This window comes from Macrotis lagotis, chromosome 5 (assembly GCF_037893015.1).
Source record: "Macrotis lagotis isolate mMagLag1 chromosome 5, bilby.v1.9.chrom.fasta, whole genome shotgun sequence".
Classification (NCBI taxonomy): Eukaryota; Metazoa; Chordata; class Mammalia; order Peramelemorphia; family Peramelidae; genus Macrotis; species Macrotis lagotis.
The window spans coordinates 138,892,961-138,911,433 of record NC_133662.1 but is presented as its reverse complement, the minus strand read 5'-3'; the positions used below and the strand labels follow the sequence as shown (position 1 = coordinate 138,911,433).

The following is an 18,473-nucleotide window of genomic DNA, read 5'->3' as shown; positions in this document are numbered from 1 at the left end:
AGATATATAAAAGCCTTCAAAATATAGAATTTATTTATATTTAAAGGAAAAAACAATAAAAATACAGAAATAAAAGAATTTCAATTTAGTGTAACTCGAGGTTTTTAAGCAAATAAACAGCATTATTTGTAATGGAGAACTACTAGAAGTTTTCCCAATAAGAAATGAGATGAAATAAACATGCCCAGAGTCTCCAATATTGGTTGACATATAGTGGTGCTAGAAATGCTAGCTAAAGCAAATAATACAAGAACAATAAATCTTTTTACAGGCAAAGAGGAGGCAAATTGATCTCTATTTGTGGATGATATTATAGCTAACTTACAGAACTCTAGAGGATCAACCAGAAAATGAATAGCTTTTTTGTGGAAAGAAATGAAGCAAAGCCATGAAAAAAATTAGCATTTTTGTACATTGCAAACAAAACCCTTAAGAAAGAGGTAGAGATGAAATTTAATTTGAGAAAACAGCAAAATTCATTAAATATATGTAAATTAATCTACCAAGACACACAGAGGACTTATGTAACTATAACATAAAATAATTTTTTACAGAAAGACCTAAATAATTAGAGATATATTCAAAACCTAGCTGGCTTGTATCAAGATAATCAAAACAATGATACTAGGTAGCACAGTGGATAGAGCAGTGGCCCTAGAGTCAAGAGGACTCCAAGTCAAATCTGGTCTTAGATACTTGACAGGTACTAGCTGTGTGACCTTGGGCAACTCATTTATCTCTGATTATTCACATTAATCCCCAGTGGTCCTGATTCATATTTGGTCACAGCACACAGATGACACCCAAGGAGAAAGTGAAGCTGGTGATTTAGCTCTCTCAAATCCAATTCACTTGCATGCCATGGCCTCACCTCCCTGATGTCATGGTATTCTTCAAGAATGAAGAACTCAAACATCTATCCTCCTTACATGAAGGACAAACAAAAACAAGTCTGAGAGATCCACTGTTTCACCAGTAAAGTTGCCAAGGAGGTACTTTGTAGAATTAGAAGAATTAAAAACAGAATATATTATCAATGATTATCAATGAAAACACAAGTCATAGAGTAGTGAACTGGACCTGTTATTTCAATGGGCACAGGAAATTCCTTGATGGGGTATTCTCTAAATGCAGGTTAGCATTTCCTCTGCAACTATTAGTTTCAGATAATTGCCAAAAAGAAAGAGAGGCCAAGAAACTTGTCAAGGGTCACGTTGACAATATATATCAGAGTCTTGAATTTAAGTCTTCCTGATTGTAGGGCTACAGGTTCTGTCTCTGCCTCTGTTTCAATCACTCTGTCTCTAACTTTCTTTCTCCACCTCTCTGTATGTCTCTACCTTTATCCAACTCTTTCTACATTCATAAGTATGTCTGTCTGTCTCTATACATGCATAAGGATGTATGTATGTGTACCCATTGTTCCTTTCTAGACTCCAGATGCCTGAATTTCTTTATCTTGTCCCCACATGGGTACTTTCTTTCCCCACCCATTTCCCTCAATTTCAACTTTTTTATGTATCAACTTCCTCCATTAGACTGCAAACTCCTTGAGAACAGGAACCATTCTTTTTGCTTGTATTTGTATCCATAGCATTTAGCAAGATGCTGGACACATAGAAAGTACTTAATAAATTGATATATAATATATAATCTGTGTACATATATTCCATATATATATAAATTATATGTATTCATACTGAGACACAATATTGCAGAAAATGGAAGTATATAAAATGTAACACTTTAGAGTTTGAAATGTCTTTATATACATTATCTTCTTAAATCCTCACAATAATATATGAGGTAAGTACTAGAGATATAATTTTAGAGATGAAAAAATTGAGACTTAGAGAAAGCAAGTGATTTGTCCATAATCACCCAGTAACTAAAATTACATAGTTAGTATCTTGGGCAGAATTTGAACTCAGATCTGCCAGATTACAAATCCAGTTCTCTAGTCATTATGTAGTGGTATATTGTAGCAACTGTGCAAAGTCAGTGTGCCAGGCACTGGGAATCTTGAAAAAAATCACAAGATACATTCTTTGCCTTCCAAGAAATTATAATCTAATTTAGGAGATTAGCTGAGTGCAAATGAAACAGAAACCATAAAAAGCAGAATATGATTAAGAGAAAAAAATGAGCATTAGAGATAATGAATGAATACTACTGGATTTCCTAAATCAAGATCAGATTGATAGGTCCTGTGGGGCAAACAGTACTTCCTGCAGCACTAGGAGAAAGTGAATAGGCTAACCTTGGAACTCAAGCATCTATCCTCCTTACATGAGCTAAATCAAGAACCAAAACAAATTCAGGGACATGTTTTTCAAAGGAGGACAAATGCAGGAGTAATCAGAGTAGGGCATTTGGAAAAAAAAATGTAAGGAGTTGAATCTTAAAGTAATTCATGAATGCCCCAGAATCAGCCAGCTTAGAAAACTTGGAACAGCCTCTACTTGACTTGCCCCCCTAAGCAAAAAATTGCTGCTTTTTCTTCATGATGTCCTTCCTTTCCTTTCCATTTTTGCTGCCATCATTTGCATCCAGGCTCTTGTCATATCATACCTAGGCTGCTTTAATAGCCTCTTGGTTTGAGTCCATGCTTCTAATACTTTCCCCCCATTTGATCCGGGACTCCAAATTAATATTCCCCAAATGATACTTTTATTTCATAGCCCTCCTCAGAAATCTTTAGGGATTCCACAGGATAAAGTTCAAATTCCTTACCCTGGCATGTAAAAGAAAACCTTCTGTAATCTGATTATAATCGACTTTTACAGTCATATTGCAACCTTTACTATATTACATGAATCATCTATGCTAGTCAGACTCATCTACTCACAATAGCCACCCCCCTTGCTAATTCCTGCCTTTATGACTTTGCTAATGAGTTTCATCCTCAAGGGTCCTTTTCCATTCTTCTCCACCTATCAAATCCTACCCAACCTTCAAAGATCAACAGTTTAAATCTCCTACCTATCCCTAGTGTCTACCTAGGCATTTAACCAATAGTGATCTCCCTTCCATTAAATTCTTATAGTGTTTGCTTCTTACCCACCCAATAGCATAGAGTAAATAGGTCCTGGATTTGAAGCCAGAAGGCCTCAGTTTGACTTCTACTCCTGTAACTCCTAGAAAAATCATGTAATATCTCAAAATCTAAATTTCCTCATCTGTAAAATAGCAATTGCACTGTGCACTTCAGATGATTTTGGTAAAGAAAGCAACATGTGAGACTTAAAGGGATATTTAAAATTGAATTATTGAGATCAGATCCATATCCACAATACCATTTTATGGCTCTACCATTAAAGAATTGTTTTGAGGCCCAAAGAATCCATCTATTTTGGACCTAGACAAAAAGTCCTGACCAAATTTGGTCTTGGGGAATTTAATGAGAGGTATGGTTAGTTTCTCTTTTTTGCCTATTATTTGTCTAGTTAACTGTCTTGCCCTCACCTTGTGTCCTAAGGATAAATTATCTAAGTCTTAGGGTTCTAACTCATCTAGATCTTGACAAAAAGGGGGAGTAAAAGGTACTCTGTATACAATCTGAATTAGTTATGGTACAAATATTTAATCCTACACACAAAATTCAATGTCAAACATAATAGATACAGAGTACATGTTAACAAAATGATTTAAACAGGATTCAATTTAACTTATGACTACTATTACAAGCTACTTGTAATAGTTCTCATCAGAACATAGAATAATTTGCTAGACAACTGATTAGGCATTTTACATTTGGCTTTGCACTGTCTCCCTCAAAACTGGTCTCTTTTAGCAACTAAGACCAAAAACTTGTTCTCTTCTTCTTTTTTTAAGTTTTTTTTTTTACAAGGCAATGTGAGGTTAAGTGACTTGCCCAAAGTGTTTGAAGCCGGATTTGAACTCAGGTACTCCTGACTCCAAGGGCCGGTGCTCTATCCACTGTGTCATCTAGCTGCCCCATTCTCTTCTTCTTGTCAGTGGTCATCTTTTCCAAAGGGAAAATTCTCCTTGCTTCCATTCATATTCATTCAATTGACTCTGAACCTATTCAATTCATAAGATCACCTTCAAGCTTGCAGAGGATTTCCTTGAGATTGAGCTTTGGTCATCTACTCAGGAAGAGATACATAAAGAAGAAAATATAGTTAGAGTCACAGATACACTAACGAATTCCTCTAGTCTAGCTGACATGTGACAAAAGTTGCTATGATGCCAGGATAGGAAAATGCCAACCCCATCTCTCATGTATTCCTGAAAGTCTTCAAGTTCCATAATGCTACTACTATGGAGGTCTGCAGAAAGACATAGTGTCAGAAGTGCTTTAAATGATATAACACACTACTCCACTAATGTTGCTGTCATATGTAGAGAGAAGATGAAGGGACCACTCAGATATCAAAAAGAAAATGTTGTACAGATTATTCATAGATTGAATGAGCTGTTTCACTAGAAATGAGATATCTCAGTTTAACCAATAGAAAGAGAGGCCTTGATTTCATCAAAGGAAAATTCCTCAATATCCCTAGGAAGGCAAGCTGGAAATCAAGGACATGATAAGACATTAGCTACATAGTTGTCTGACTTCCAAAATCTATGTTTCTTTATGTCTCTCTCTCTCTCTCTCTCTCTCTCTCTCTCTCTCTGAAATGTTTTTTGTTCTCTTGAAGTTTTTGTTCCAATTCAATCCCTCAAGGAGGTGGCCAACTGAGTCAGCATTTTTTACATCAAGAAGGAGAATCTTATGCAAAAAGACTTTAACACATGTTTACATTTTCAAAGCACAAACCATTTTTTTTTTCTTAAGGTATCAACCTCACCATTTTTAGACTATTTCCCTCTAGGCCCCTCTTCTGAAGGTAGAGTAAACTAAACCTCATCTATGTCCTTTACTATTCATACCATGAACAAATGAGAGTGTGGCTATTTGCAAAATTGTTTTAAATTATCCATGCTCCCACTCTTTAATGGGCATCTGCTATAAGACAAATGTACATCAAAAGCAAATAACTTGAGAGAGTATTTTTCAAACTTACCTCCCCATATGAAGTGAATTTGAATGTACTCTTAAATAATAATTCCCCATATACTATTTTTAAAAAGCTGGTTGTAGGGTGTGGAAGTGGAGGATAGTGTTGATAAGTGAGCTAACCCCAGCTAAGGGAGCTCTTTGACAGGTAAATTATGAATGCCTAAAAAAATAGTAGCTTATAATGAAAATGAGTTAAACATCTGGAATTGGTTCATTATGCAGCTCTGAGTAATTACTACTGGGAATAATATTTGTTTTGGTTCCAAAAATGTTTAGATATATAAGTAAAATTCAGTTGAATTCTACATGCTTTTCCTAAATATCTCCTATGTGCATAGCATTGCACTAGGCAATAGGAAAGCACCAATAAAAAATAAAGCAGCAATTCCTATCCTTAGGGGCTTTATGTTCAACTAGAGTGGGACAGCAATTTGAACACAGAAAAATAAATATAAACTATATAATAAAATAAATACATTATTCCAGGTGGGAGTACTAAGAAATGTGGAGAAATTAGAATAAAAAGCTTTTTATAGCAGATTGCATTTAAGCTGAGCCTTGAAGGGAATTAAAAATTCCAAGACACAGAGGGGAGAAGAGGGTCAGTCAGCTAGTCAAACTGAGACTTGGGAGACCTTATCTTTAAAAGCCCAGGGTTTCCTACTGCATTCAGTGCCATCACAAGATATCCTGGCAATGTTTTGCTGGAGGAAAGTAAGGCTGATAACTTTGCATAACCCTGCCTCACTTAGATCCAAGTCACTTGAAAGTCAAGACAAAACCCTCTGATGTCAGTGGTCAACTTCAAGAATGAAGGATGAACAGCAAGCATATCTAATGGGCAGTTGGATATGTGACTGAAGGGTGAGAGTGGTTGGACAATGTCATCTAAATAGAGATGATCATTGAAATCATGGGAGCTGATAACATTGCCAAATGAAATCACATAGAGGGAGAAGAGGGCCAAGGATAAAGCATCACATAATGTTCAAAATTATAGAGGCTGGAGATGGAATATCACATATAAAAAAAGAACAAATTGACTAGATTGGTTGGAATATAGAGTATAGTTGAAGAAATAATATGAAACTGTTCTGGAAATACAATTTAGAGCCAGGTCTTTTTAGGAAATATAGTTTAGAGTCAGGTAGTAAGGGTCCTTTATGTATAACCCTACTAGTATTGTTATATGGCTGGGAGTCATAGAATACTATAATCTCTGAAGAATTAAAATTGTGTATCACTTAGAAGGCAAAGGAAATAGGCATGTAGGACATGAAGAGGTAATCATGAGAAATAAGGAACCATGAGAAAAGCAAGTAAATGGAATTAGAAGATATATTATTATTTTTAAAAGTAGTCTAATTATTAGAATTATTCAAATATAGAATGAGTAATTTTGATAGGGAAGAACCAAAACTTAATGAAGAAGAATGATGTGATCAGACCTATGTTTTGGGAATATATTTGATTGTTGTGTGAAGTATAATGAATCATAGGACTTTAGAATTTCAGAGTTGGAAAAGATCTCACTAGTCAACTAGTCCTACCAGTCAGTTAGTTAATGAATATGTATATTTACCAGTTGTGCCCGTAACTACATTAGGTGCTTGAAATATAAAGAACAGTAAAAAACATTCACTCTTCTCAAGGTGTTTACAATCTAATGGAAGAAGCAACAACTAAACAATTCTGTACAAACAAGATATGCATAGTATAAATTGGGGTATTCTCAGAGAGGGAGTCACCACAATGAAGGTCTAGGAAAGATTTCTTGCCAAAGATGGAGTTTTAGCTAACCCTTTTAAGAAACCAGGGAGGTCAGAAGATGAGATGAGAAGGGAAACAATGAAACTATATACCCAGGTAATGGAGAAACAACAAGGAGATTGATATCACTAGATCATAATGGGAATTCAGTTTAAGAAGACTGGAAGATATTAAAGGATCAGGTATAGATTTCTTTTAGAGACAAACAGAGGATTCAATTTTTGATCCTGGAAATGAAAGGGAATGGGAATGGGAATTATGAATAGGAATGATGACATTGCCAGATCCTTATTTTAGGGAGATCAGTTTGACATTTTATTGAAGGATGTATTGAAATGGAAGGCACTTGAGGCAGAGAAACAAATAGAAGACTAATGCAATAAATCAGTTGAGGGCTGAACCAGACTGATGACAGTATTAGAGAAGGAAAAAAGAGGTATTTAATAGAAAAATAGTTATCAGGACTTGACAACAAATTAAATATGGAGGTGGGAGAGTGTGGAGAGTTGAAGATAAACCTAAAATCTGTGAGCTTTGGTAACTAAGAGGATGGTAGCATCTTCTACAGGATTGGATTAGGAGGAGGAAGGAGAGGAGAATGAAGATGAGAAAGTTAAACAAAAATATATGAGAGTACTTATTACAGTCTTTTAAAGGGGTTAAGCCACAAAAGAGAGAGAGATTTGGGATAATAACTAACAGAAATGGATGAGTCCCCAGTGCAACATAACAAACATGTTATCACTGATCCTTTCCTTAAAAATCTCCAGGGAGCATGTTACCATCAAAATAATACATTCTACTCTTGAATAGATCTAATAATTAGGTACTTTTTAAAAATCATATCTCTCCTGATGACATCTTTCATTCCAGGTCTTTTCATGATTCCTTATTTCTCATGAATTACAACCTCTTCATGCCCTCTATACACATCTCCATTACTCTCTGAACAATACACAATTTTGATTCTTCAGAGACTATAGTGTTCCATGATTCTGTGAAATAAAATATGAATCTTTCTATATGGCAGAAATTTAGAGTCATAAAAGGAATTTTGCAACTTCTCTAAGGCAATTCAGGCTGCTCATTTTTTCCTTTGGACCCAAGTCATTGTCCTGGGCACTTTGTTGGAGAAGTGGATAAAGTACCAGGTCTGGAGTCAGAAAGACTCATCTTTCTGAGTTTAAAATGTGCCCTCCAACATTTAATAGTTATTTGACCTTGGGCAAATAATTTAATCTGTTTGTCTTAGTTTCTTCGTCTGTCGAATGAACTGAGAAAGAAATTGAAAACCACTCCAGAATCTTTGTCAAGAAACTCCCAAATGGAGTCACAAAGGTAGTAAGTGACAGAGATTTGAATTCGTCTTTCTGACACCAAAATCTGGACTCTTATCTACTACATCATCTAGCTTCCCCATTCAATTACTTTGGGAATTTATACTATAACACCTGCACCATTGTGTCAGCTCCTACAGAGATTTCATAAATATATAAAGATTCATGTATACATATAAAGATTCATATATAATCATATATATGTGAATATATTTAAGTACATACTGATAGATGTTAGATGATAGATAGATGATAGATGATAGATAGATAGATAGATAGATAGATAGATAGATAGATAGATAGATAGAGATGGGAGATTTGTAATCTAATTCAGATGTTTTTCCCAAGCCAAGGAAGTAAGAATTTAAATGTAGCCTATTTGATAAAAAGGGGGTATATAAGCTCTTTTGGGGGGGGGGGATCTTTTCCTATTTTCTTTCCAGTTTCATCCTTAAACTGCCTTTGAGATAGTTACAGCTTCATTGATGCCCTAGTCAAAGTTTTTTAAATATTAGCTTTATTCTCTACTTCTCTTCTCTCTTTTCTTACTCTCTATTCTCTCTCTCTCTCTCTCTCTCTCTCTCTCTCTCTCTCTCTCTCTCTCTCTCTCTCTCTCTCTCTCTCTCTCTCTCTCTCTCTCTCTCTCCTTTCTCAAAAAGATGATTTCCCAGATGATTTCATACAGGCATTGAACTGGTTTTGATTATAGATAATCTGAATTGGTGTTGCCTTTGGTTGTCAGTTCTTTCTTTTTTGGCAGGTTAGTCAAGTATTTGCTGTCTAAGGCATTTTTATTCTCCTTTTAGTCTACCTTTTATGGTAACTGATGTAAATCAGTTAAATTTCTATATGAAATTATTCTATACTATGTCTCTGTTCTTACAGTTATGTCTTATTTTTTATCAGTGACATCTTATTTGAAAAGCCAGTTTTAATAAAAACTCATACCTTGTTCTTATTTTAATTTTCTTATGGTTTTGGACAAATTTTGATTTGTGCTTTAGTATGTCAGTGGTCTAATTCCAAATATACAATTGATTCAGCTAGGTCTTCTTTGAGATAAGCACCTCTTTCCCTCAAGGTGAACCTTGCTCTATGTAAGACCTATGTGAGGAAGCCCCTGGAGTTGGAAGCTCTGCTTCCAATATGAATGATTAAAATTATTTAGATAGACCATAAATCTTTTAGGGTCAGAGGCTCTGGCTTATTATAATTCTATATTCTCCATAGCACTTAGTAGATGTTTAATAAAGATTGATTGTAATTAAAATACAATTCACACTTCTCTATAATATGAACATTAAATGTGTTGCTATATTCTACCCTTCCTCTGTGAGATTGTGAAGAATCACTGAATTCATTATTCCAAATGTATTCCATAAATAACTTTTACATTTTCCATTTAATTATAAGATACATGTTGCCAATAAAACTATTTTCTGGACTCACTCTTTTGATTGTTATGCCATGATTCAAATTCATAGACCTATAGCTATATAGCTTTAAGAGACACCAGAGGTCATCTGGTCCAACACCTCAATGTATAAAGGAAGAAACTGAGGCATGGTGAGATTAAGTGATTTGTCCAAGGTCACACAAGTAGTGGACTGATAGAATCAGGATTCTCCTTTAGATCCTCCAGGTCCAGAGTTAAAAATCCAAGTCATCATACCACAACTCTTAAAGAAAGCTTCAAATATTGTCATCGAAGAATTCCACCCATTTCTTGGTCTCATGCCTCTCTTAAGCCTACCCCCAACTCTTATTTTCCAGGAGAGTAGGTCTTAGTATGATCATTACTAAAAGTTCTCTTTCTCCTTTCTGAGACTCTATCCTAAAAACATATAAAACATATTCCTTCATCTTCTCCTCTATCTCAAGAAAAAAGGGAAGGATTCTGAAGTTGTATTCATTAAGATTAATTCTAGGACCATCAAGCATTTAGAAATGAGTGACCATGAAAGCATTTAGTAATCAATGAATTAGATGCACTTATTACCCACCTACCATGTGTCAGGCACTATGCTGTGTTTTGGTGGCACAAAGACAAAAAGGAGATGCTCCTGGTCCCAGGGGAGTTAACATTCTACGTGAATACAAGATATATACAAAAAAAAATAGAAAGTAATTGGGGTGGGGGCACAAACAGTTGAGGAAATCAGGAGAGATCTTCTGAAGGACAATTAGAGAGTAAGTTACAGTGGGTATTCCTATTATGTATTTGTTTGGACTCCATAGCTGTTGAGGAACATTCATCTTTGCAAGGCTATGATTTTATAAATTGAAGGGAGGTTTGGATTTAAGGAGGAAGAAGTAAGGAAATAAGGCATTCTAGTCATGGATTTCAGACTATTCAAAGTCAGGAATGTCAGGAAGAGAGAACAGAAAGTAGGCTGGATTGGACTATAGAGTATGTGAGAGTGAGTAATGTATGATCATTATGGAAAGAAAAGCTAAAGTTAAATTGTAAAGAACTTTAAATGCTAAATAGAGGATATTGTATTTTTATCCTAGAAACCACTGATGTTTCTTTAACAAGAATTAGAAATAAGAAGATAGAAGCTCTGTGGATGGATTGAAAAAGAGAGAAATTGAAAAGCTAGATTCAAGAAAATCAATTAGAAGACTGAGTTAAATGATTGCACATGTATAAACTATATCAGATTACTCCGTGTCATAAGATAGGGGAGAGATGCAAGGGAGAAAAACGTGAAACCCAAAAGCTTACAGAAAAATGAATGTTGAAAATGAATATTGGGTTAATAGTCCACATGAGAGGTGTTGAAGGTCTAAATTAGGGATGCTGGGGTGTCAGTGAGGAGAAAGATATGATTTGGAAGTTGTTATAGGGGTAGAATTAACAAGATTTAGCAGCTGATTGGTTATGGTATGTGAATAAGAATGAAGAGTCAAAGATAATTCCCAAGGTGATGAACCTGAGTGGTGCCCTCAAAAGAAATAGAGAAGTTAGAAGAAAGAAGTTATTGACTGACATTTGGGGGGAGTGGGATGGGGTTTGGGGAGATAATGGCTTGGGTTGAATTTGAAATGCTTATGGAACATCCAGGTATAGATGTCCTGAAGACAAGTGTAGATGCTAGATTGGAGCTCAGAGGAGATTATGAGGGCTAGATTCAGGAGTATCTGTATAGATATGATACCTGAATTCATGGAAACAGATGAGGAAGGGGAGAAGGAAAAGAAACAAGGAGAGAGAAGGGGAGTTCTGCAGACAAAATGCCAATGGGATTTGACCTTTCCTCCTTGTCTGCCAGAGGGTAAAGTAACTATGAAACAGTCCCAAAGTTCAGAGTGGGAAGAGGAGGAGAACTGCTCCTGAAACACCTGCCAAAGGAATACTCAACAGCTGAGTAATTGGAAGAAGTCGTCACTCTTAGAACTATAAGCCTTTGATCTAACTTTGTGCTCACTGTATAATTTCCCAACAGAATTTCTTAACACATGCTGCTGCCAGGAAGAGATCTAGAATTACAGTAAAGAAAAATAGTTTGCTTTGAAAGTTGCCAAACATCCTTCTGGTCATCCTAGGGACCAGAATGCAGGACTGGGAAGAACAGGGAGACTGTAATTTGTGGACATTTTTCCTAGAGGACTTCTTCCTATTTGTTAAAATGAAAATGAGTTCTTTTTAGGGGTAAGGATATTTTATTATGTCCTAAAGGTAAGATTTAGTTTCCAAATATCCACTTTTTTAAAATTTTCTCATTCATATTTGATTGGAGCATTTCAGGACAACTAAAAGTCAAATGATGACAATAATGAAATAATAAAAGACAGATACTTGTGAAAGACTTTCTACTGAATCTTAAATAGACCAGCAGAAAAATTAATTTGTCTTCTTGATGATGTTACCAGAATAAATGGAGCACAGAAGGAAATACACTTATTTAGAATTGGTGAAAGCTTGGGGGTATAGAATACACCTAATGAAGAGACATACATGATCGATTATTTGAATGCAAAGGAGCACAACAGAAGGAAATGGCTTGAAGGCATTCTGTTTTTTAAATAATTTTTAGAACTGCGCTGAGTTAACTGGTGATTCATTCATTATTCAATAATATCAAATTAATGTCTAATTCAGTTACCTTGAGGGTGATTGGCACAACTGTAGAATCAACACTGTAATATCTCTTAAAATGTATTTTAAAGTAAGTTAAGAAAACACTTTTATTCATTCAGTGATTAGAAATTCAGAGATTGGTTTTAGGCCAAGGGGTTGTTATATATACTGTTGCGTTATTTTTTCCTTGTGGGCAGGTACTGCTTGATTTTTTTTCCTTTGACCTTCGGATTATTTGGTCTTTCTCTTTCTATTGAAAAACAGTGCTCTTCTTGATTCCAGTAGCATTTTTATATCCTTAAAACTTGGAAGATAGTAGGGGTTTAGTTGTTTAATTTCATCAATATAGTGAACTCCTCATGTAGAGAACTCTTTATTATGGACCTAGCTTTAGAGACTTGGCTGAGTCCTGAATTAAAACCCATGCTGAGTCATTTATTAACGTATAGCTCTGGTTAAGTTACTGTCTACCTTAGTTTCCTTATCTGATATTTGGGGAAATTTTTTTGCACCTGCCTTCCAGAGTTAATGAGAAGAGAATAAAAGGGGTTGATATTATAAGGCACTTTAGAAATAGCAAGTCATTGCAGTATCTATGCTAAGAAAACCTCAAATAGGACCATGAAGAGGGAGACATGACTGAAATAACTAAACAATAGCAGTAACAAATAACTTGATTTTTTAAAAATTACCCTATTGGATATATTAAATTGACTGTATCCTAAAAATCATAAGTGTTGAACTTGTCTCTTCTGTGTAAGTCTTTTTTTTCAGGTTTTTGCAAGGCAAATGGGATAAGTGACTTGCCCAAGGCCACACGGCTAGGTAATTATTAAGTGTCTGAGGCTGGATTTGAACTCAGGTACTCCTGACTTAAGGACGGTGCTCTATCCACTGCATCACCTAGCTACCCCTGTGTAAGTAAGTCTTTTTTTTTTTTAGATTTTTACAAGGCAGACGGGGTTAGGTGGCTTGCCCAATGCCACACAGCTAAGTAATTATTAAGTGTCTGAGACCGGATTTGAACCCAGGTACTCCTGACTCCAAGGCTGGTGCTTCATCCACTGTGCCACCTAGCCGCCCCTGTAAGTAAGTCTTAATCTCACTAAACTTTAGATTCCTAACTACAAAATAGGCATGCTACCTGGTATCCATTTCTTTACAGGTTGTTCTGAGAAAAATGTTTTGTAAACTTTTTCCCATCCTATTTTTTTTAAGGGTAGGTAACATAGGATCATATAAAGATCTTAGAAGAACATGTCCTCTGGGGCAGCTAGGTGGCGCAATGAATAGAGCACCGGCCTTGGAGTCAGGAGTACCTGGGTTCAAATTTGACCTCAGACACTTAATAATTACCTAGCTGTGTGGACTTGGGCAAGCCACTTAACCCCATTGCCTTGAAAAATCTTAAAAAAAGAAAAAAAAGAACATGTCCTCATTTAAATATGAAGAAACTGAGTCCCAAGGATGTTAAATGACATGTTCAAGATGGATTGCAAAAGTTAAGGATTAGAGGTGGGATCTGAACACAGATCTTATGAATCATTCAGAAAGACCTTGTAGGAGAATAGCAAAGAGTATACAGAATAAATAGCTAAGCTAATCTAGTATTGGACCCAGACTTCTTAAAATGGAGTAAACACTGCTAGATAGAGGAAAGAATTGTGGCTATTGCTTATGGATTACCATGAGTGCTTTATAAGTTTTTTTTTTCTATCTGTTTATAGCTTCCTGTAGGCCTTTTACATTCCCTACATTTTCTAGGAATAAAGATTTCCCTTTACTCAATATGTATTTGAGTAAAGTATCCTGAGTGCTTTGTGTGGGAGCTAGGAAACTGCCATCTATATTTGTGGAAACCTAGACATGACATGAGTTGCATTTGGAGATTTACCCAAGTATAAATATTGAGTGATGTTAAATTAAGTAAAAAAGTGCATCTTCCTTAAGTCAGTCCCCAAAACTGCATATAATCCATGTAAGCCCAGAGCTTAGAGATATTTTATTTTGGAGTTATACTTCATATATATTTTGTATTTATGTATTTGGGTATTCATTGTTTCTATATAGTTAGATAGTAAGATTTTCCTAGCAGTGACATTATTTCTCCTACCTTTGGGACCTCATAATGCTTGGTGTTTAATAAATAAAATTAAAACATTTCACATCAATAACAAGCAATTATTAGGCACCTATGCTATGCTAGACTTTGTACTAGGTCATAAGATTAGAAAGATAAAACAAGGGGGCATTAGGGGACTTATATTCCATTATGTCCTGGATTTGAGTGGCCTCAACTACATGAATAAATATTTCTAACTTGTGACTCTATGTTATATGTAGAATTGAAAAACAATACTTAACTATATATAAACAGTTGAACATTCTATTTTATTTCCAAAAAAATAGCAAATGTATTAAGAACACAAACCAAAAGTTTATTAAAAGCTTCATACCAAAATATTTAGCCCACTCTGTTACAATATATAGGCTCAAGTTTCTAACAAGTAGTACTGGACCCCAATCCACAGAGCAAATCATGCTCTGGATACAAAGATCACAAAATGTACTGAATGGAGCTGGAAACACAAAAATTTCTGTCTTTAGCTTTCAGAACATAACTGCACACTGATGCTTTGAAATGTTTGAATATTTGGGGGGGAAGCTATTAAAAATAATTCCTGAGCACATCAGTTTAAGTAAAAATATTAAACACTACTAAAAGCAGGAAAACTTTTGGGTTAACATATACATTTTAATATTTATGTGCACAAAAACTTAAAACTGCAACCATGAAAATCTTGCACTGCAAAAAAAATAATCTTTGGGGCTTTTCATAATCCTTCCTTGCCAAAAGGTATATTTCAAGGTAATTTAGTGAGAGCTAAATGTTCTTGAATTATTAAACTAGAGATGGGTCAAAATGAAAAGAAGACATGGTGACGTTAACTGATTATTTTCCCTACTGCAAGAATTTATAAAACCTTTAGGAGTTCAGGTTATTGATTTTGAGCTGTTACTGCTTCTTGTCATTGTTGTTGTTTTGGGATAGGGAGAGAGAAAAGTTAGAGATAGGGAAGAGTTAAAATCTAAAGTGAAGAAAGAATGAAGCAGATATTAGTTAATATTGTTTAGCACTCATTTTTCCAATTACCATGAAACTAATGAATATTCTTTAGATTTGGATAATGAGAGTTGAAATTGCATCCAACAGAATATAAACTCCTTGAGGGCAGAGAATTTTTTTTCATGTCTTTATATCTCTAGCACATTACTCATAGTAGATGTTCAATAGAGCTTATCTAATTGAATGAAAAACATTGGGTCATTCATATTCTAATCAATTTAGACAGTTTCCTTTTTTAAGGTTTCATTCATCTGATAAAATTTTGATTTTTCTCCATAAAGCTATGGAACATTCAGAGCTGTGGCACTACAATATATGATATTCTGGAGTTATAGCCCTAAAATATAATGGATGTTGAAAGGTTATCCTATATAACCTAGAGAAGAGTTCACAATACTGAATCTGACTCAACCAAGTACAATGAATTCACACACAAACAAAAAGAAGATATTGAATCTGTTTTGTTTTTCCCCTAAACTCACCCAACCCTATATGTTTTTTTGAAAACAAAACCCAAGGTCACAGAGTCAGCATATACATTTAGAAAAATATTTAGTCTTTGGCCTGAAATTGGCATTTTTAATCCCAACTTTGGTGACCTTTCTTTCTAAACTGGCACCATCAATCTGGGAATGTAGCAACCAAGGAAAGAAAAGAAACCTGAAGCATATGCATTTTTGCTTGGATGCAGGCCTCTGACTCACTATAACCAAAGAAATCATGCTTATATAGGAACATAAAAAAATACTGTGTGTGTGGTGATAAAGTACAATATTGTAGTTTTATGTTACTAAGACATAAAATTGTCTCCACCATAGAAATATGCAACCAACTCTACTATGCTACCACCATTTGGTTAAAGAGGTTTGTACCCATTGCTTTAACAAATATCTGTGAAAAAATTTTAAAATAAGTTTCCTTGTAAAAGATAGTTTGTGTGTGTGTGAGTGTGTGGTGCATGTGTGTCTGTTTTAACATTTAAAATCTTGTTTCTGAAGTTCCCCTCTTTAGATTGTTACTCAAAAATTCATCATGTTCAAAACTCAAATTATTATGAGATCTTGAGATCATAAGAAGCTTCTCCTTATTTGTAAAGTCTTTTTTGATTGAGGCTTGGGGTACAAGCAATCTATCCATTGGGTCCTCTTTGTTCTCCAGTTTCATGTACCCTTTGCTGTTGCTCCGATCCAACCGAGGCCAACTTGGGTGTTTTCGTTGTTCGGCCTGGACAGTCAAGGTGGAGGGACCCCGGTCCAAGTCTAAAGATTTTGAGTGTGAAGATAATAAATGTAGGGATGTATTGGATCCAAATTGTTTTCGAGCAGCCCCAGGTGACAAAAGTTGTCCAGTTCTAGGTCCAAGAGTCACAGAAGATTTGTACTGGTTTGAGAGAGTTTCTCCAGCAGAATCATTGAGTGGCAGCCCTAAACTGGCTCTCTGGTAAGAGTCATTGATATTGGTCAAAGGAACAGCTAGTGAATCCATGGACAGGTTCCGAGATCTGTGTTTGACAGTCTCTGAGTCCTCGGTAATGTTGTCTATGCTAGGCTCATCAATAACACAATTATTAAGTTTGATCACAGGCAATGTAAAAGCACTGATGGATGAAGATACGATGGACTTGGTTTCACATTTTTTAATGCTACTGTTCTTATCATCTGCTGCCTTGTTATGGGATGGATAGAGGCCAAAGACAGAGGCAGAACTGGCAGATAACAAAGGAGGCATGAGGCGACTCCCACTCTTGCTCTCACTGAGTCTAAGTTCATCCTCTTCAGCGGAACTGTCCATTCGAAAGCTGTTCCTAAAACCTGAGAAAGACGCAAGTGTATTTGCTGCTAATCTTGAGGCACAGGAGTTACCATTCTGCTTTACTTCAGTCTCTCCCATTAAGCCATTATAGACACCATTCATCAACTTTTGCTCCTTGATTCTTAGGGTGTGGATATCTATGACAGTGGAGTAGATATCTCGCATGTGAATAATTTTGGTTTCCTTGTCACGGTTTTCATGTAGGATGGCATTAGCACATATAAAAATAAAAATTCCTATGCCCATTGTAAAGGGGCCTAACATTTTCATCTTATCAGAATGCAAATGTTGTTCAAAGAAGCGAACCATGATGCCACCTTGGTTTCTGATCACCTGTGTTTGGTTGGTTGATAGCCTTGTTTCAGCATCTATAAAATGTTCTTTTTGGGGCCAATATCCAAGGACTGCCATTGCAATTCCTATAATTGAGATCAACACTCCTAAAATGAGGAAAAATCCAGATGGAGAATAAAGTCGAATTTTGCCTCGAACAACCACAACATCAGCCCTAGGCCGACGCCTAACTGGCTTCTTCTCTTGATCAGCAGGTGATGGGCTAAGATTGACATGATGCTGAGATCTAGCAGAGTCTTGCCTCTTTAAGGCTGCTAGGCCTGTTATGACTCCACCAGTTGCTATCATAGTTCTGTATTCTGGCCTGAAAGGAAGAGAGGAATAATATCATAAATAATTTCTTAGTGTAGAGCCATAAATAAATTGATTCTTAACTGAAATAAGCATGACCATAAGATTCTTAATATTTAACTCTTTTCAAAGACAATCACCCTAAGATGCATATGCAATTGATTTTAACTATTTGGAAAAAAAAGTTTTTCTGGAATAAAAATCAAGCTCATGGAGTACTAGAATGTTATAATTAGAAGTGATATTAGAGATTATCTAACCTGATAATTTGTTAATACTAAGAATGAAGGTTGATATTTATATAACATTTTAAGTGCTTCATTATATATATATGTATATATACACACACACACACACACACACACACACACACATATATATATATATATATATATATATATATATATTTAAATTGGGAAACTGAAGCTCTGGAAATCTGAAGATTTACCCAAGGTCATGTAGCTATTTAGTGGTAGATTTAGAGTTCAATCTCAGACTTTTTGATTCTCAGTGCCATGATCTTTTCACTAGTTTACATCCCTAAATTAATTTGTTAATTTTTTAAAATTTATTTTTATTAAAGATATTATTTGAGTTTTACAATTTTAATTTGTTAATTTTTAAGACAAACATTATATACTAATAAATTATGGCAGTATTCACTTTAAA

At 35.2% G+C, this 18,473-nt stretch overlaps 1 protein-coding gene across 1 annotated transcript in view; it reads right to left on the bottom strand.

The window, feature by feature from the left end:
* Positions 1–14,334: 14,334 nt before the first annotated feature.
* TMEM200A (transmembrane protein 200A) overlaps positions 14,335–18,473 on the bottom strand; it is a 242,088-nt gene continuing 237,949 nt past the window's right edge. The window contains exon 2 of the mRNA XM_074187574.1: positions 14,335–17,817. Coding sequence (XP_074043675.1) covers positions 16,326–17,801 — 1,476 coding nt within the window. The 5' untranslated portion in view covers positions 17,802–17,817 and the 3' untranslated portion in view covers positions 14,335–16,325. The remainder of the gene's footprint in view (positions 17,818–18,473) is intronic.